Source organism: Arvicanthis niloticus, chromosome 10 (assembly GCF_011762505.2).
Source record: "Arvicanthis niloticus isolate mArvNil1 chromosome 10, mArvNil1.pat.X, whole genome shotgun sequence".
Lineage (NCBI taxonomy): Eukaryota > Metazoa > Chordata > Mammalia > Rodentia > Muridae > Arvicanthis > Arvicanthis niloticus.
Genome location: NC_047667.1, coordinates 22,479,343 through 22,497,265, shown reverse-complemented (window position 1 = coordinate 22,497,265; position 17,923 = coordinate 22,479,343). Strand labels below are relative to the sequence as shown.

General features: G+C 50.7%; 1 protein-coding gene across 1 annotated transcript; it reads right to left on the bottom strand.

Annotated features, from left to right (window-relative positions):
* Positions 1–2,181: 2,181 nt before the first annotated feature.
* On the bottom strand, positions 2,182–11,265 carry Ren (renin). The gene is made up of 9 exons (XM_034513408.3): positions 11,162–11,265; positions 8,280–8,430; positions 7,653–7,776; positions 6,976–7,094; positions 6,000–6,196; positions 4,016–4,135; positions 3,409–3,553; positions 3,073–3,171; positions 2,182–2,518 (listed from the first exon to the last, which is right to left on the bottom strand). The coding sequence occupies exons 1-9, from the start codon at positions 11,251–11,253 to the stop codon at positions 2,357–2,359; spliced, it is 1,209 nt and encodes a 402-aa protein (XP_034369299.1). The 5' UTR covers positions 11,254–11,265; the 3' UTR covers positions 2,182–2,356.
* Positions 11,266–17,923: the final 6,658 nt, after the last annotated feature.

Below are 17,923 nucleotides of genomic sequence, written 5' to 3'. Positions count from 1 at the left end.
GGTCTTCTGATACAGTTCCTATGCTGGTGCCTCTTACAGCGGCCGCTAGCCCCATGTGACTACTCAGCCCTTGAAATGTGGCCAGTGTGACATTTTGTGTAACTTTAATCTTCATAAGCATGCGAACAACCTTATGCAGCCACTGTATTGGACATTGTAGCAGATGATAGGGGAGGGACCACTTCCACGAGGTCATGACGTCCCAGAATGCCAGAACTGGAAAGGATGTTGCCTCCAGCTCTTTCTTTTGCAATAGGCAAAGCAGAACTTGCAGCCCAAGGGAACAACATTAGTGGGAGTCCAGGTTCATTTTCTCAGCGCTGTGCCAGCACCCTGCAATCAGCTCCCTATACAAATATCACCTCAGAGAAGCCCTGAGTCCTTAACCTTAGGAGAGTGAAATCCTATGGATACCAAGGGCTTGGTTGGTCCACTCAGTACCTTGCTTTTTTTGGGGGGGGGAATCAAAAGAGGGATAAGGAACTACAAGTAGATACTGCTTTTTTGTGCCGTAAAATACACTCTTGGTGGGCAGCCTGAGGGGCGCGTGGGAAAAGAGCCCTCCGCCAGCCCATTGTGGATGGTGCCGTCCCTGGGCTGGTGGTCCTGGGTTCTGTAAGAAAGCAGGCTGAGCAAGCCTGTGGAGCTTAGGTTTGGAGATGGAAGACAGCCCATGTGCGCACCTGACCCAAAGCAAGGTGTTTGGAGCTCGGTCCCTGTGCACTCACATGGGATTGAGGTAAGAGCTCCGCCCCCAGGGGCTGAGTCATCTGGGCTGGATTCTAGGATAGCTTTTCAGGATTCTTCCCCGGCTTGATTCTTCACCGAGTGATCTTGGGCAAATTAACCTTTCTGTCTCTCTGAGTTTTTCACGTGTGAGGTAGGAGTGTTGGATGTCTGACATTCCATGTTCTTACACAGTGATGACATCTGTAAATGGTCACATGGGGCAGGGGCACACGGAGTGTGCAGAGGTTTTCCAGGGAATTCCATATGGGGTTGGATTGCTCAGCAGCAGGGAGCCTGGGGGAGGAAACTTGGGGAGCAAAGGGTCTATTTGACTTACACTTCACAGTTCATCGTCAAATTTAGTCAAGACAGAGACAGACAGAGAGAAAGAGAACAGAGAGACACATGGGAGAGACATATGGAAAAAGAGACAGAGACAAGAGAGATGGACAGAGAGACGGTGAGAGATGGAGGCAGGAGCTGATGTAGAGGCCATGGAGGTGCTGCTTACTGACTTGCTCTTTTTGGCTTGCTCAGCCTGCTTTCTTATAGAACCCAGGACCACCAGCCCAGGGATGGCACCACCCACAATGCACTGGATCCATCCCCATCAATCACTCATTAAGGAAACAGTCTCTATATAGGCTTGGCTACAGCCCAATCTTCTGGATGCATTTTCTTAATTGAGGTACCCTCCTCTCAGACGACTTTAGCTTCTGTCAAGTTGACATTAAGTTAGCCAGTATACTTACTTGCACTCTACTGCCATACCCCTAAGGACTTTTCCCCAGTGGCCTAGAGGGACATGGGGCCTATCACTTTGTAAACTCCCCAGCCAAAGTTGTATGAAAAATTTCTGTGTGAATCTGGTTGACAGTAGACAGAAACCATCAACCTTACACACAAAAACATTTGTGTGTGTGTGTGTGTGTGTGTGGTGGGGGGTCATATTCTCTCTCTAATCCATCTCTCACCGTCTCTCTGTCCATCTCTCTGTTTCTTTCTCTATGTCTCTGCCTGTGTGTTTTTCTTTGTCTCTCTGTGTATCTTTCTCTGTCTCTGCCTCTTTGTCTCTCTCTCCGTCTCTCTCTCTCTCTCTCTCTCTCTCTCTCTCTCTCTCTCTCTCTCTCTCTGTGTGTGTGTGTGTGTGTGTGTAGGCCAAAGGACAACTTAAATTATCATTCCTAAGGTATCAAACTCCAGGGATCTGCTTGTCTCTACATGTCTTTGTCACCCTGGTCACCATGATTGAAACATCTGCCATCATGCCTCTGTGTGTGTGTTTTTTAAATGTGGGTTCTGGGGATCAAACTCAGGTTCTCACACTTGCAAAACAAGTACTTTACTAATAAAACTACATCTCTGGCCTCATCTGTCATAGTCTTCTCCATATGTGACTGTGCAGCTGTCCCTCCATCTCCAAACTCAAAAGAACCCATCTGAAACAGGTTGTAAACATGAAGTCTTTATTCTGTTTTTCCTCAAAGCAGGGAAAGTGCAGGCGAAGGGGCAAACACTCATCAGGGGCTCTGTGTCCAGCGTCCCTATGTCGGGTCAAGGCCAGACAAAAGGGCCCCCAGGAGTGCCAGCTTTGGCTTGGCCTAGGGTCACTGGGTGGCAGAAGGCCTTAGCGGGCCAAGGCAAACCCGATGCGATTGTTATGCCTATCAAACTCTGTATAGAACTTGCGGATGAAGGTGGCACCCAGGACCCAGACAGGCCCAGTGGGTGGTGGGATGTCCAGGCCTTGGAGAGCCAGTGTGCACAGGCCATCATTCCTGTAGGGATACTGGCGAGAAGCAGGGGGATTGTTCTATTGCCTTTTATACAACGCCTTCCCACCACCAGAGCAGAGCAACCGTCTTTAGTGTATGCCTCCTCTCTCCTACATCCTCCCAGAGCCAGTTAACCCATCCTAAATCCCAGCCTTCCTGGGGCAGGCAGGCACTGTAGTAGGTATCAGGCAAACAGCGTGTCTACCCTTTGCTTACAGGCTCACTTAGCTTCTGACCCAAAATAAGTCATTGAACTTCTCTGAGCCCGGGAGCGTGAAAAGGATGGAGGGCTAGAAAGAGGGCCACTCAGAAATGGAGAGAACACTATCACTGAGTCACAGTTTAGCTCCATGGTGGAACCTACTGGAAGTTTTTAAAACTCTGGTTCCCAGGAGCCTGTTGTGGAAGTTCTGATCTTCTAGGCGAGGCATGTGGCCTGGGGACCGGGATTGCTAAAATTTCTCCAGATGCCATGAGCTACATACATCAGCCATGAGTCTACTAGGAGATCTGTACATTACACTTGTCCCCTTTCTGTGGCCCCTGCCCACCCTTCTCACAGCCTCACCTGTTGCACGTAGTCTGTACTGCTGAGTGTGTAGGCCCTGCCTCCCAGGTAGAAGGAGATGTCGGGGAGGGCACGCACCTGGCTACAGTTCACACCATACTGGGGGAGTAACGAGAGGTATTGTCAGTGTGGAAGGCCCTAAGCAGACTAGAGAGCTCTTTGCCAGAGAGCTGGGCCTGTACAGTCCCTGGTCACCTTCTATGGAAGACATGCCATACATTCAGGGAAGGGGATAGCATTGTTTCAGACCCAGTGCTATCCGGACAGTTTGCAGACTGGAGCCTGGTGCTGCTGCCACCCCTCACCGCCACCCAGCTCTCCCCACGTATCTCTTACTATATGTGTTTTCGTCTCCTTGGCTCCCAGGACTTGCATGATCAACTTCAGGGAGCTCACAGGACCCGAGATATAGGATGTACCAGTGTCAACCACTACTGCACAGCCCTCCTCACACAGCAAGGTGGAAGATCCCACAGAGACCCTGCAGAGGCTACAGTTAGACAGGCAGGCAGGCAGGCAGGCAGGCAGGCAGACAGACAGACAGACACACAGACAGACACACAGACACACAGACACACAGACAGACACACAGACACACAGACAAGGCAGGCAGGTAGAAGCTGCCCGGCCCAGGCACCCCCTCCCCCACCTTCATGCGTTTCCCAATTTAGGGTAGTGATAGGAGGTCACACAGTCTGGTGTGAACTGGAGGTGGGCCAAGGCACTAAGGAAAGGCACTGACTGCTCCTTGCCATCAACATGTAGCCTCCAGCCTCTGCCTCCTTTCCCTGAGTCCCCTCCTTCCCACCCTCAAATCTTCATGCCCCCATCCTGGATGGAACAAGATGGCTGTGTCTTAAGGGGTGCCCCCCTCACCCCGTCCCAGCCCACCCCGACCACAGTAGCGTCAGTTTGGATGGTTGGGAGGGTTATGATTGCTGACCCCTTCATCGTGATCTGCCAGGAGCCAGTCTGGCTGATGCTCACATAGTGGAAATTGCCTTGGTAATGTTGCGGGTCACTGCCTCCCAGCACCACCTCGCCCCCCAGCAGGTGGGGATCCCTAAAGGAAAGATGAGCAGAAGTCAGAGACACACCTGTGATTTGGGGATGAGGGAAACTTGAGTCTGGTGCAGGGTAGGGCAGAGGAAGGATTTAGCAGGTAAACAGCAAGGCTGCAAGCTGTCATCAGGAGGCACACAGACCCCATTGCTTCTCCCCTTGCTGGACCCTCCCTAAATGTAACAGAAGTATTTCTAGGGATGTCCGTCTGCCCCCAGAAAACTGTCTAGTTCAAGGACACTGGGTAGATGCAAACAAGTAAAAAATCGTGCCTTTCTCAGTCGTGTGGGGCAGACTCTAGGGAGAAGGAAGGCATTTAGTGGAGCTGGGCCTGATGAGTGGAGTGGGGGGGAGGTGGTGGTAGGTGTGATTCTGGGGTAAGGGTCTGGGAAATATTAGAGCTTGGAGCCACATGAGGCTCCTCCCTCCTTGAGATTTCTGCTGAGGCAAAGAGGGACACAGAACGAAGACCTTCTTCCTAGGTAAGATTCAGCAACCCTGTTGTTCGGTAGAGGTTAATTTTCACCCTCCAGGGGACTGAGTCACCAAATGGTGAGACCTTGGTGGACACCTGATGGCTAGAGCCAGGCTCTCCTTCCCAGTCAAAGCTGACTGCTCTAATTTTCCTCTTCACGTGCATGGTGCTCCCTCAGCTCACGGCTGCCTTGGGCTAGTTTTTAAGGTACTCATGTGTATATGAAGGAGTTTTGTAGAATTCACAACACACACACATGTGTATGTGCACACATTTACATGGGGTAGGTGTGCACATGTTCCGTGCAAGAGTCAGTAACTTACCTACATCTTCCTTCTTCCCAGCCCAAGGGAAGGGAAGAGGGCTCCTGCTCACCAGGCCTGCTTGCTACCTGTTGCTGGCTCCTCATCCCTTCCACGGCCCCTGCTTCTGAACCACATGCATGTGCTCTCCATATTTCAGTCTTCCCACGGCTCTCCTTCCACCCACAGCATTGCCCAAGCATCTTCTCACATTTAGAACACCCAAATCCCTTCCCCCCACTTCTCTCTGGATCTCCCACCACATCCTGCCCCACATCTCCTTCCCTGTTGAATTTTCCAGAGCAGACCACATTTTGTGGAACCCCACCTCACCCCTTTCTGACATCTACTTCCACTCTCAGCACATTTTGTTTCTCTGGTCTCTTTGGAACACAGTCCCAAGACCACTGACTGCAGGAGCCTCCGAGTGGTGTCATCTGCTCAATGCTTCTCTTTGCACGGAAGTCTGCTAGAGTCATGATCCAGAGATTCCTGCTTCCTCTGAGATTGTTCCAAGCCACTCCTCCCTTCCACTCTTATCACCTCTGGCCTCTATTCTTACCCATAATGATTTTTACCTCCAGCTCAGAGCATCTTTGTAAACCCAGTCACTGGCAGCAGATCCCAGCCCTGCTGGGGCACTGACTACAGCTCCCTTAAGGCTGGCTGAACTGCCCAGAATCCTGGCCTAGAATTGAAAACCATCTGCAGCTTCAGAATGGCATTCACTGTGCTGTATCTCTTGTCTCCCCTGCTGGGCAGTAAGCTCTGTGAGGATGGAGGGCAGGGGTTGTCTTATTCACTGTGCATCCCTGGAGCCTACCACAGCACATGGTAACAGACCGCTGACCGGATCAATGAGAGAACAGATAAACAAAGGCGCCAACAAACACACGAAGCTGGCTGTGTCCGTGTGGCCAGTCCCCGAGGACCAAATGTTTGATTTCCATTCTTTCTAATTGGCTAGTGTGATTCTAGATATAGATTGAGGACCACTTAATCAGAAGCATGTAAATCCTGGGCTGGACTTTTGCCATCCTCCCAGCTCTCTGCCCCTCCCTGAACTGGCCTTGCAGTCAAAGGCCCACCTGCTGTAGTAGACAGAGAACACTTCCTCCTTCAGCACCCTCTGGGAGAGAATGTGGTCAAAGACAGGGGTGACCCCGTCGACGGCCTGAGCAGGAAAGCCCATGCCCAGAACCCCGTCAAACTTGGCCAGCATGAAGGGAAACACGGGCAGCTCGGTGACCTCTCCAAAGGTCTGTGTCACAATGATTCCACCCACCTGTGAGAGAAGAGCCAGAAGGGACAGAGGTTACTGCCCAACCTTGGCTGGGAACTGTTTTGACTTTCACACCAGGGGCCCCAGAGATCCACAGGTTCTGTATCGCAGTTAAGGGAAGACTATCCTGTCAAATGTTCACACACCCTCTCAACACCTCTATGCTTGGGGCCAGAGAGATGGGGGTGTGTGTGACTAGTACTATAAATAAAGGCTAAGAGGTCCTGCCAGACAGGTGACCCGCACCTTCCCAGAGGCCCGCCTTCATGCTAGCCCTACCAGTCAAGGCGGAGGCTGAGGATTTCCTCATCATAATCAGGGCTTCCCTTTCTGCCTCCCCACCCCCATTGTGAGAGGGAAAGGCTCGCATTGATTTCCTCTGGATCTCTGTTTGTGTCCTTCCCTACCTCTGGCACAGCGGGACTGAAAGATGCCAGAACAGGAAAGACTTAGACACTGACCGAAAGAAAGCAAAACTGCCCTAACACCAAGCCCTGATCCCTAATCTCAATACTCCAAGCCCGGTCTCAGCTAGCAAAGTTGGGCAGGTTACCAGGAAGGAAACTGTGGGGTTTAAGCTTGCCCACATGCAAGTTAGATGCAAAACCTTGTCCATCAGTGTCAGCCGGTTTGCTCTACTGCAGTGGTGGCCTTCAGAGCTGAAGCTAGAAGCTGCCAAGGAGGGTGTGCTTCAGCTTCCCAGGTTCCAGGGGGCTGGGGTATACCTGTCTGTCCTGCGTCACACGGGCCCCATGGCTGTAAATAGGGGTGATCCTACTTACAGTTACCACATCCTGGCTGAGGAAACCCTTGACATTCCCTGATATGTAGTGGATGGTGAATTCAGTCCCGTTCTCCATGTAGCTGGAGGATTCTGAGGAGTCATACAGGCTGTGAATCTCTAACAGAGGGACACAGGCTCCAATCAGCACAAGAGTCTTTGACCTACATAGAAGGCTCAGAGGCAGGACAAGTGACGGGCATGGCTGGTATGGTTGAAGACTTAGGGGGGTATGTGCATGTGTAGTTTCCTGAGCCCCCAGCTTAGAAGAAAAATATATACTAGTCAAAGATGGTGTTTCTTGGTTTTGTCCTATGTGGTTGTGCTTCTGAGACATTTGTCTCAAAGAACTCTAAAGCCATTGCTAACACTGATACAGAGCCAAAGAGAATTTGGCACGGAGTAAGTACCTAGCATAAGTGCATTATCTATGGCTATCATTGGAAAAGTCTCAAGACTTGGAATGGGTTTACAACTTTGTTCCTGTCTGAATCCATGGGACACTGGCAAATGGCCTTCCAGGTGCCCAAGCACTTCCCAAAGCTGGTCTGTTCACCTCAGTCGCCAATTCTGAAAGATGTGAGACACTTCCTCTCTCTTCCTCAGATCAGTGACGTGGAGCTGAGGGATAGGTGCAACAGGCAGAGCAGGGAGAGAGCCATGAGGCTTGACTCTTACCACATGCAGAGTAGAGGGGGCCGCACTTGGTGGAGGGCACCCAAAGGTTGGCTGAGCCTGTGTCAAAGACGACTTTGAAGGTCTGGGGTGGGGTACCGATGCCGATCTCACCATAGTACTGCGTCTGTGGGGGGCAGAAGGAAAGTGGGGACCCAGGGCTCAGGGGCCTCAGGTTTGGGGGCCTTGCCTGGTTCCCTTGGCTCTTGACTTTCTTTGTTTGTTAAGATCTGAGGACTCTGCATTGTCCTCTGCTGTCCTGGGATACAGGACGCTCACTGGGGCATGAAAGCCTAATCAAAGCAGTTAAAAGATCTGGGCATGATGTCACATGCCTTTAATCCCAGCACCTGGAAGGCAGAGGAGGGTAGAACTCTGTGAGTTTGAGGTCAGCCTCAGCTGCATAGTGAGTTCCAGGCTTGCCAGGGCTACACAGTGAGACCCTGTCTCAAAGACAAAACAAACAAAACAAACAACAAAAACAGTCACAACAGTCCCTCTCCACCAGACTTCTCAGCTGTACTATAGGGTGCTCAGGTGCTCTTCGGTTCTTAGTCAGACATGGTGTGGAAGAAGTGGGGCCTGCTAGTCCCAGAGAGAAAAAGAAATAGCAAAGGAGGCAGGACTCACATCCAGGTAGTTGGTGAGGACCACGGGGGAGGTAACATTGCTAAAGGAAGGCCTCTTGGTGAATCTGACCCATTCCGCACTGAGCCTGGTCATGTCCACTCCCCGCTCCTCCAGGATTTCCCGGACGGAGGGCATTCTCTTGAGCAGGATTCTGCTCCGGGGTAGGGGAAGAAAAACAGAAGAGTCATGCAGCACTCGAACATCAGCAGAGCCCAGATGTTGCCTTGCCTTTTGGTACACTTTCCCATGTAATTATGAATCACTTTTTGTGCCCTGGGGTTTCTGCAAAAGAATGTATAAGTCTCTTGGAGCCACTTATTATGGTATTAAATAATTCCCAGATCTTATTTTAGTTAGATAAGGCAGTTTGTCTTTCCATCTGTCGGTCCATCCATTCACCATTATCATCATCATGTGTTGAACACTGTTCTAGATAGGAACATAAAGGTCTATACTGTCTCTTGCCATCTCCTCTAATTGACAGGGGAGGCAGTACCATGGGTGGCCTGTAGGTGGCAGCAGATACCCACAGCAGGCTGCAAGGTCTTGGTGTCCCCTGGGGTATCACAGAGCCAGTGGGTATGTACCCACTGAACCCAGCTTGATTCAGATAGGCCGGTATCTATAGATTGCCTGTGTGCCTCTCCTGGGGATTGATGTGTCTTGGGCCTGAATCCCAGGCCCCTCCTCACCTCATATCAGTTTTCCTCCAATCATTATTGATAGGTGAAATTCAAGAGATTTAATTTTTAACAACAGCCCACTGAGCTGCTCCTGGCGGCAGACCAGTGCCTGGCACGCACCCTCATACAAACCACATGACAGCTAGCTCCCTGTTTTCTGGCGGAGAAACTGAAGGTTCATAGGGGTGAAGATGACTCAGAAATGCCAAACAGAGACACTTCATGCTCGCTCTGTCTGTCTGTCTGTCTATCTGTCTTTCCTACCCAGGGCTGCCGGAGCCAGACAGGCCAGAAGACTGTCTTGCAGCTGGAGGAAAGTGCTGCCAGCTCTGGGCCAGGGCTTTCCCAGACATGCAGAGAGCTATCTTTCCTCTCCAGCGTGAGCCCTGACCTTCCTCCTGGCATTCTGTCCCTTCACCTCCCCGCTTTGCCCATATTTCACACCTATCTGTAACCTCCAGCAGAGACAACTTAGTCCTACCATGGCTTACAGGTATTTCCACTCTTATTGTAGTTGACCCCAGCCATCCCCCCAGATGGGCGTTTTTTATTTTCCCACTCTACAAAGGAAGAAAAGAGGATATATGTCCAAAAGGGTCTATTCTCCATTTCCTGAAAGGGCCCATGCTTTGCTGTACTTTACAGCCCCTCCTCTTTTAGAAATCCCCTCTGTGGTCTGGTGGTGCATACCTTTAATTTCAGCACTCAGGAGGCAGAGGAAGGCTGATCTGTGAGTTTGAGGCCAGCCTGGTCTATATAGTGAGTTCTGGGCTCCATAGTGAGGGTCTGTCCCAAAAGAAAATAAACACAAAACCCCCTTCTATTCCTCTCCTAGATCCTTAGTCCTTCAAGGCATGATCACAGCCCATACCTAGATGCTCTCACTAAGGGCGCCAGCCTATGGGTCTATTTCCCCTGAGTGCTCCCCACAAGCGTAGCCTATGGGGATAGCAGGGATAGAGCCACCGGATGCTGAGAGCACGCTGGGTGATTCTGAGCATTCTCTAACCTCTCCATCCTCTGGCACCTTGATGGTGGTCTTGCCCAGTCAGGCTAAGTGGGCTGTCTTCAGCTTGGAATCTGGACATTGTGTGTACGTAAGGCAATGACATTGAGAAGAAAGCCCATTGCTCAGCCCCTTAAGGTACCTGCATAATACACGGAGCAGGTTGCACAGAGCCCCCGCGCCCTCTAGCCCTCATGCGCATGCGTTTACTTCCTTTCGCCTTTATTCTGGGGTGGGATGCTAGGAAGCACCACCCTCTTCACATACTCGCAGCCCAGCAGCTGCTTGCTGCAAACCAGGGAGCAAGGAGGCGGGGTTTTGGAAACAACGACCAGGGAGGCCCTCAGACCTTTTCCAAGGCCACCCCTAGTATCCTCATCTGCAAAATGGGTGCTGAGGTCTGGAGACTCAGTTTAGGATGAAAGCTACCCACTAACTCTTAAGCACCAAGCAGATTCACAACTCTCACTGCATCAAATCTTTCAGGACTTCCTCATCTCAGTCTCCGGATCATTTCCGGGCGAGCCATCTCCTCATCTTGCCCCTTCCCTACTTCTGCCTCAAGAAACCTTGTTCCCACTGCCCTGGAATTGCACTAAAGGAATGTTTCATCCTCCCTGCATGGGGCTGCCAGGAGCCTCTTTACTACATTCCATGATAGCCCATGCTGAGGCCATGGCTTCTTACACCATTCCTGGGAGCAGTACGGCATCCCCAGCTACATGTGTATCATCCCATCAAACAGTCAAAGCAGCCCGTGAAGCAGGCTCTGTCATCATCCTGTTTTACAATGGCGCACTGAGGATTGGTGAGATTAGCTTGCTGCTTAGCTTCATCTGCTGCTAGTGAATCAGGATCTAACCTGGAAAACTCTAGAGGAGCTGCAACTAACTTGCCCAGGAGTGTTAGCATGTACGTGCCCTCCTCAGTCATTGCCTTGTGAGATTAAGGACCAGGGATGTTGTAACTGTCTGAGTTCCCCATCCTCTGGATGAGACTGCAAAAAAGAACCCTTCCAGACCTAATTAATTATGGCCGTGTAGCTTTGAGCTAGTCCCTAGGATTGTCAGAGCAGGATCATCCATCCCTGACTGACTGGCCATAAGTACTGGATGACCCCACATATCGAAAGCTGAGAGTGTTAGTAAGATGCCAATTCCTGTACCCTGCCACCCCTTCTCTGCCCAGGTTACCGTCCAAAGGTAGCGGTGTCTGTCGGGAGACTGAAGGTACAAGAATTCCAGAGCATCAGGAGTGCCCAGAGAGGCATCCTCCTCCCATCCATCTGGTACAGCCGAGGCTTTCTAAGAGCTGTGCACCCAGACCCCCTGAGCCTTCTTTTATACACACCCACAGGCTCTGCTCTGATTTATTACCCCAGGGCCCATGGCAGGGCAGCCCTCATAAATCCTAGCCTGTGAGACCAAGCTAGGTGGGTGAGGGATAAGCAGGACCCGGACACGGAGCAGAGTGCCAGGGGTGGGGGTGGGGGAAGCATGGCTGAGCCCAATAACACTAGAGTCCCTGTTTGGCCTGGCCCTGCACCCTCTAGCTTAGACAGAGGCTGATGAGGAACTGTACTGTTCAAGCATGAGGTCAAGGTACAGACAGCATAGACCCTGGCTTTGAACCTTCGACTCAGACCCCACCACCTATGCCCTTGAGCCTGCATCTTCTGTATTAACCTTCACATTACCCCGGCTGGCTCCTCCTAGGCTCTGCCCCAGTCTTCCATCTTGATCATGGGTGATTACTTTTGACTGCTGCCTAGTGGGAAAAGTAACATCTCATCTAACCTCTGGCATCAGGGAGTGGGGTGGGGTTGTCTCTTCCTGGGGTTAGTAATGGTGGAGAGAAGGGTAGCTCTCAAAGAAAGGGGGATCTCAAGGGCAGCTGGCTTCCAGCTCACCCCCTCCTACTGGCCCTTCACTCCTTTAGACTTATCTTTCTGCCCCCTTCCTTCCTCCCTGCACCCTCTCAGAAGCCTGGCAGAGCTATCTAAATGCACCTGACCCCTAGGTCCCAGGCTGGCAGTACTTAGTCTTCCTAAGGTGCCCACTCTGCCCTTCTTCCTGGTTATTTTTCAGGGACCACTTCAAATAACCTACCAGTTCCACAGGGGAGACTCTGACTGCCATGGATGATCTGCTGTGTCCTCTCACCCTTTGAGAGGTGTGACCGCCAGGGTGTCAGTCACCTCCATCCTTTTGCAGCCAAGTGATGTGTGTGCCTGTGCCTCTTGGCCACAGAGGAGTTTGTTGCTTATCAAATGCAAGAACTAGTAACTGGTGATGAACATGGAATGAGCACAGGAGAGGCTGTGTGACATTGAGGTTGGACCCCTCTCTTCCTCTCTCTCAGCCCCCATGAAACAGCTGAATGGACCCCAAGGGCAGTCCTGGTTCAGATGCACCAATATTCTAAGTGTGTGTCATGAGTGCTTTTCTGCCAGGTCTGGGCAGCAATGACAATGAGACAAACTGGTCTTGGTCTTTAACTGTGCATTAAGAGATGTGTTTTTACCTCAGAGATACCACCCTCCCAAATGTGAGGCCCTGAGAATTCTCAGATATCTAGGGACAGGAGAGGACCTTTGAGAATGCCCCGAAAGAAGATGAAAAGATGATGCCTTGATTATGCATGTCTCTAGACCTCCAGGTCCTTGGTCAGCAGCTGGAGGTTTTGGTTTTGTTCTGGTTTGTTTGGTTTCTTACTTAGTCAAGGTAGCCCTGGCTATCCTTGAACTTACTCTGTAGACCAGGCTGGCCTCAAACTCACAGAGATCCACCTGCCTCAGCCCCCCAAGTCCAGTGATCAGAGACATGCACTACCATGCATGGCTTAGATGCTAGAGTTATAAAGCTGATGGAAAATAACTTGTGCTTGCAGATCTGGGAGCCCTGGAAGAAGGACTGTTGTGACACCCGAGTATACAACAGCCAAACCCAGGACCAAAATAATAAGGGAATGAAAACAGGAAAATACACATACAGCTATGCTGATGACCAGTACGTGTCAGGGTCTTCCAGAGGGCTCCCCCAAGGAAATCCCACTTGGGCTGCACAAACAACGAATGGCCAGAGAGGGAAAGAAAACAAGACTCATGAAAACATGTGGAAAGAGCCTGTGGAAAGAGGATGTGGTGACTTGAGGCCCAGAAGAGAGCCAGTGTTTGAGGAGCGGGGGGCATCTTTGGGGTGTGGAGGTGAATGCCTCTTCCTGAATGCCTACTGTGTAGCAGGCACTGCTATAAGTGTTTGGTACATTTAATGCCGCAGTGCCTCGGGTGTTGGATAATTCCATTGTTAGGTAGTGACAGGTTTAGATAGCTTGTATAAAGTCATAGTGATGGTATGTGTCAGAGTCAAACTATCGATTAAGCAGAAACCCAAAGCCCATTACCGGGCTCATTAGAGGGCCAAACAATCCGGGTTCACCAAACCCATGTCAAGCAGTTGTAGCTTTACCTACAGAGAAGTGAGGAGCCTCTGACAGTTAGGAAGGGAACACTGTAATCAACACATTTTGCAAAGATATCCTGGCTTTGCAGACTAGCAAGGACTTGGGATGGATCCAGGGTAGCATGGCCCATGTCAGTAAGAAGACCATAGCACTTGCCTGTGGGTGGGTTTGGAAGTTAGAAGATATTAAAGGAATTTAGGCAGTAAAATCTGAAAGGCCCAATAGTTCACAGGAGTAGAGAATGGGGGAGTGAGTGTTGGTGATACGGTAGTAGAGAGGGCGGGGAAGGAAATTGGGGGAGGCCATGGGTTCTAGGGCATCTTAGGCATGGGCTTCCTATGAGAAGTTCCAGAGGCGATGGCAAATGACTGGGCAAAAGTTGATGCATCATTTGCTGTGATGTGGATGAAATGAGCCTGGGAGAAAGCAGGACCAGGACTCCAGCTCCAATGAGCCAGCCTGTAGGGGCAATGTGCAGCGGAGGCCACAAGGAGTAACCAGATATGTAACTAGTCTTTGGTTCTTCAAGACAGGGTGTCATTGTATGTATAGTCCTGGCTGTCCTGGAGCTGGGCAAGTTAACCTTGAGCTCTCAGAGATCTGCCTGCTTCTGCCTCCCAAATGCTGGAATTAAATGCAGGCACCACCACTGCCTGGTGGTTTAAAAAATATATATTTATTTTTATTTTATATGCATTGGTGATTTTTCTGCATGCATGTCTGTGAGAAGAGGCCAGATCTTGTGAGCTGCCATGGGGTGCTGGGAATTGAACCCAGGTCCTCTGAAAGAGTAGTCAGTGCTCTTAACTGCTGAGCCATCTCTTCAGCCTGGGAATTGTTCTTTAAGGCACTGTGCCCCTTGCTTTTAGAGACAAAGTCTTTCACTGGCCTGAAGCTTATGATGTAGGCTGGCTGGCCAGCAAGACTTGAAGATCTGTGCTTGTTTCTGCCGCCTCGGTGCTGGAATTCCAGATCTGTGTTACAATGCCTGGTTTGGTTTTTGTTTTGTTTTTGATGTGAGTTTTGGAGATCAAACTCATCTAGCACTTGAATAGCAGTCAAGCATTTTACTGAGCTCCCCGTCAAGCCTCTGGTGGAGGCGTCTCATGATTCAGAGCAGTGTTAGTCCGGGCTGAGATGGGTTGAAATGAGAGGCGCTACAGTGCGAATGTGCCCTGCCCACTTCAGTATACAGACTGATGATTCTGTTAAATATATACATATGTTTTCTTTTTAGTATTAGTTTTTTTTGAGACTGGGTCTCCCTATGTAGCCCCGGCTGTCCTGAAACTCCATAGGTAGCCTTGAACTCACAGAGACCCACCTGCCTCTGAGACCTCCCAAGTGCCAAAGGTGTGGACTACCACACCCTAAGATGACTTCAAACAGTAACTCAGAATGACCAAGATAAGGAGATGGAGTGACAGAGTCGCAGCCCCCCAGCCTCCACCCTTGCATGCTCTCTTGATGAAAGGGAGATGCATGGCTAATCACTCCGCACAAGCCCCTGGGAGTGAGTGACCCTCCTCAGGAGCAGGAGGAAGGCTGTGTGGGAGAAGTTGGTTGCTTGGTACTGAGAGCTGATGAACGTCCTTGCTCCAGAGGCTGCTATGCTCTTCAGCCAGGAGGCAAAGACTTTGTTGAGGGCTGAGGATGTGCTGAGACTGGAGGCGGGAGGAAAACATCAAAGGCTTTGACATGACTATGGGGAGGGGGGAAGCTGACCTTGGAGATGAGAGGATTATCAGGGCTGAAGATGTTTTAGTGGCTGGAGCCCAGGGCTTCACCAGCCTCCCTGTTCCTACTCCCTTAGCGCCTAATGTCTACCACTGTCCTGGGAACCCAATTGCCATTAGAATCTTAACAGAGCAGCTGTGGCTACTTGCAAGGACCCCCAAGACTGAGCCTGCTGGTATTCCTGCACAGAAGAGGGGAGTGGGGCATTAGACCCTCACCTGAGATTCCAGCTGCTTCTTTCTGGAGCTCCCTCCCAGATGTAGATGACTCTGCCCAAGCTACACATGGCTATGAGGTCTCTGGAGTTGCAAGGTACAAACCACTGAAGGGTAACTGAAGGGGATGCTTGTCCGGGCAGCCCTGGGGAAACCATCATCTGTACTGCGGTGAGACCTTTTGATGGTGTGGCTGCACTGGGATCCTGACACTTTGTAAGTAAGCCTACTAAATGTATGGGTTCACCAGACTGTGCTTCAGTGGAATCATACTTTGGCCTGTTGGTGGCTTAACTAGGGTGTCTTAGTCAGGGTTCTACTGCTGTGAACAGACACCATGCCCAAGGCAGCTCTTATAAGGACAACATTTAATTGGGGCTGGCTTACAGGTTCAGAGGTTCAGTCCATTGTCATCAGGGTGGGAGCATGGCAGCGTCCAGGCAGGCATGGTGCAGGAGGAGCTGAGAGTTCTACATCTTCATCTGAAGGCTGCTAGCAGAATAATGACTTCCAGGCAGCTAGGATGAGGGTCTTAAAGCCCTCAGTGACACACCTACTCCAACAAGGCCACAACCTCTAAATAGTGTCACTCCCTAGCCCAAGCATGTACAAACCATCACATGGGGTGAGCAGATGTTTGTTTGTGCCTCCCCAGGAAAAGATCATGTAACAGTTGCCAGCTGCTTAGGCACAGACACAGAGCAAACATGTGGCTGGCTTTACTCCGTGATAAGAAACGAAGGAATGCTGGGTCTTAGCGAAATTTAAAAAGAGAGATTTGAGATTGAATCTTAGTATGTAGCCCAGTCTGGCCTCAAAGCCATGATCCTTCTGACTTAGCTTCTCAAGTGCTAGGGTTATAGATGTCGGTCACCACACCCAACACAAAATATTGCTCACCGGAGAACTGTGGGCCGATGGAGGGAAGTGGAGATAGGACAGGATAAGCCAAACTAGACCATAAAGATGGCCATGGTTGATGAGAAGAGTGGGCAGGGGAACAGCTAAGTCACAGGCACAGTGGTGTTGATGGCATTGGTGTGGGACATTGTCTGGTCTGAAAGCGGAGCAGTGTCATGTGCTAAATACGGACTTGGTTGTGGGTGACAGCTGAGAGAAGCAGAAGTGAGGCTGCTGGGAACAGGATGCCCAAGGAGGTAGAGAAGTCTACATCGAACAACCAACACACATTTAAAGGTGTAGTTTAAGCCTTGAACTTGTGAATCTCTTGCCTCTGCTGCTTCAGCATTTCCTGCTGGCACGCGTTATCACAGTCAGCCACTCAGAGACTTAGGAGGTCAGGGTACAGCCAGGTCACCATCTGCGTGGTTAGTGATGTCATTGGGCAGGATTGCAGAAGGAACAGGGTGGGGGGAAGTCTGCAAGTTGGGAGCCAAAGTCAATGATAAATGACCATGAGGACCTGTGAGTTCAGTAATAACACCGTGAACGAGTGGAGAGGGTCCAAGAAGAGAACAGGGCTAGAGGCCAAGGTGATCTTCTGGTGTCTGCTACGTCAGCCTGGGAGGCAAATGGACCAGTGGCCCCAGGGACATTAGAGGAAGCCAAGACTCAGAAGGACAAGCAGTGTCCTGACTCACAGACAGTGGGTGCAGTCACCCAGGTAGTGGGGCCCTGCCCCGAATCTCTCTCCATATCTCAAGGCCCCTGCTGATATAGGGAATTGACTCAAAACTGATGCTTTTTCCATCATGGTTGTTAGCTGCCATTGCTGCAGTGAGTGGCTCCCTCTGCTCTTCTCAAGCCCTAGAGGAGAGAACAAACAGGAAGGGACCATGGGGACTGGCAATTGATAGGGCACAGACCCCACCCGTCACCTTGATCGGGCTATAGCATGCTTTGACCCCTTAGCAGCCTCATGAAGTAGGCACAGCTCGCCTCTCTTCAGAAGAGGATGCTGAGGGTGCAGGGGGTTGTAGAGAGCAAGTTGAAGGTTCTACCTTGTACCTTCCCCTGTGGCTGTGGGTGTTAGGATGTGTGGGCAAGCCAATGGAATCAAAAGAGATGGATGCTGGGCTTCTGTTGTGGGATTTCCAGGGACCAGCTTGTGGTTTAATAATAAAGATGCAGGGGCATCTATCTAGTTTATGCATTTACATATAGAAAGCAGGTAATGGACCATAGACATGACAATGCCAAACATCCTGCCAGCACTTGGTGCTGCCTGCACAGCAAATAACAACAGAAAACATAGGGGCATGCCTACAGAGCCATTTGAGACAATATGAACCCAGCAGGTTCAGCCGTATATATGTTAGGGTGAGATATGGACGCTTCTAAAGCAAAGGCAGGACCGGGGGTCCACAGAAGGCAGCAGACCTGGGCCTCAGGAGACCCAGCACCCTATTTCCCCAACACAGCCTCGATTCCTGGAATCGATCCTTGCCTCTTGACAGTGTGTACAGCACACCTCTACTGTTCGGCCAGCAGTATATGCAAGTGTGAACAGAAAGTGTGAGTAGTTTCACCAGGAGAGAGACACCAAGCAACATGTGTTCACTCCTAGCCGTGGAAGAGAGG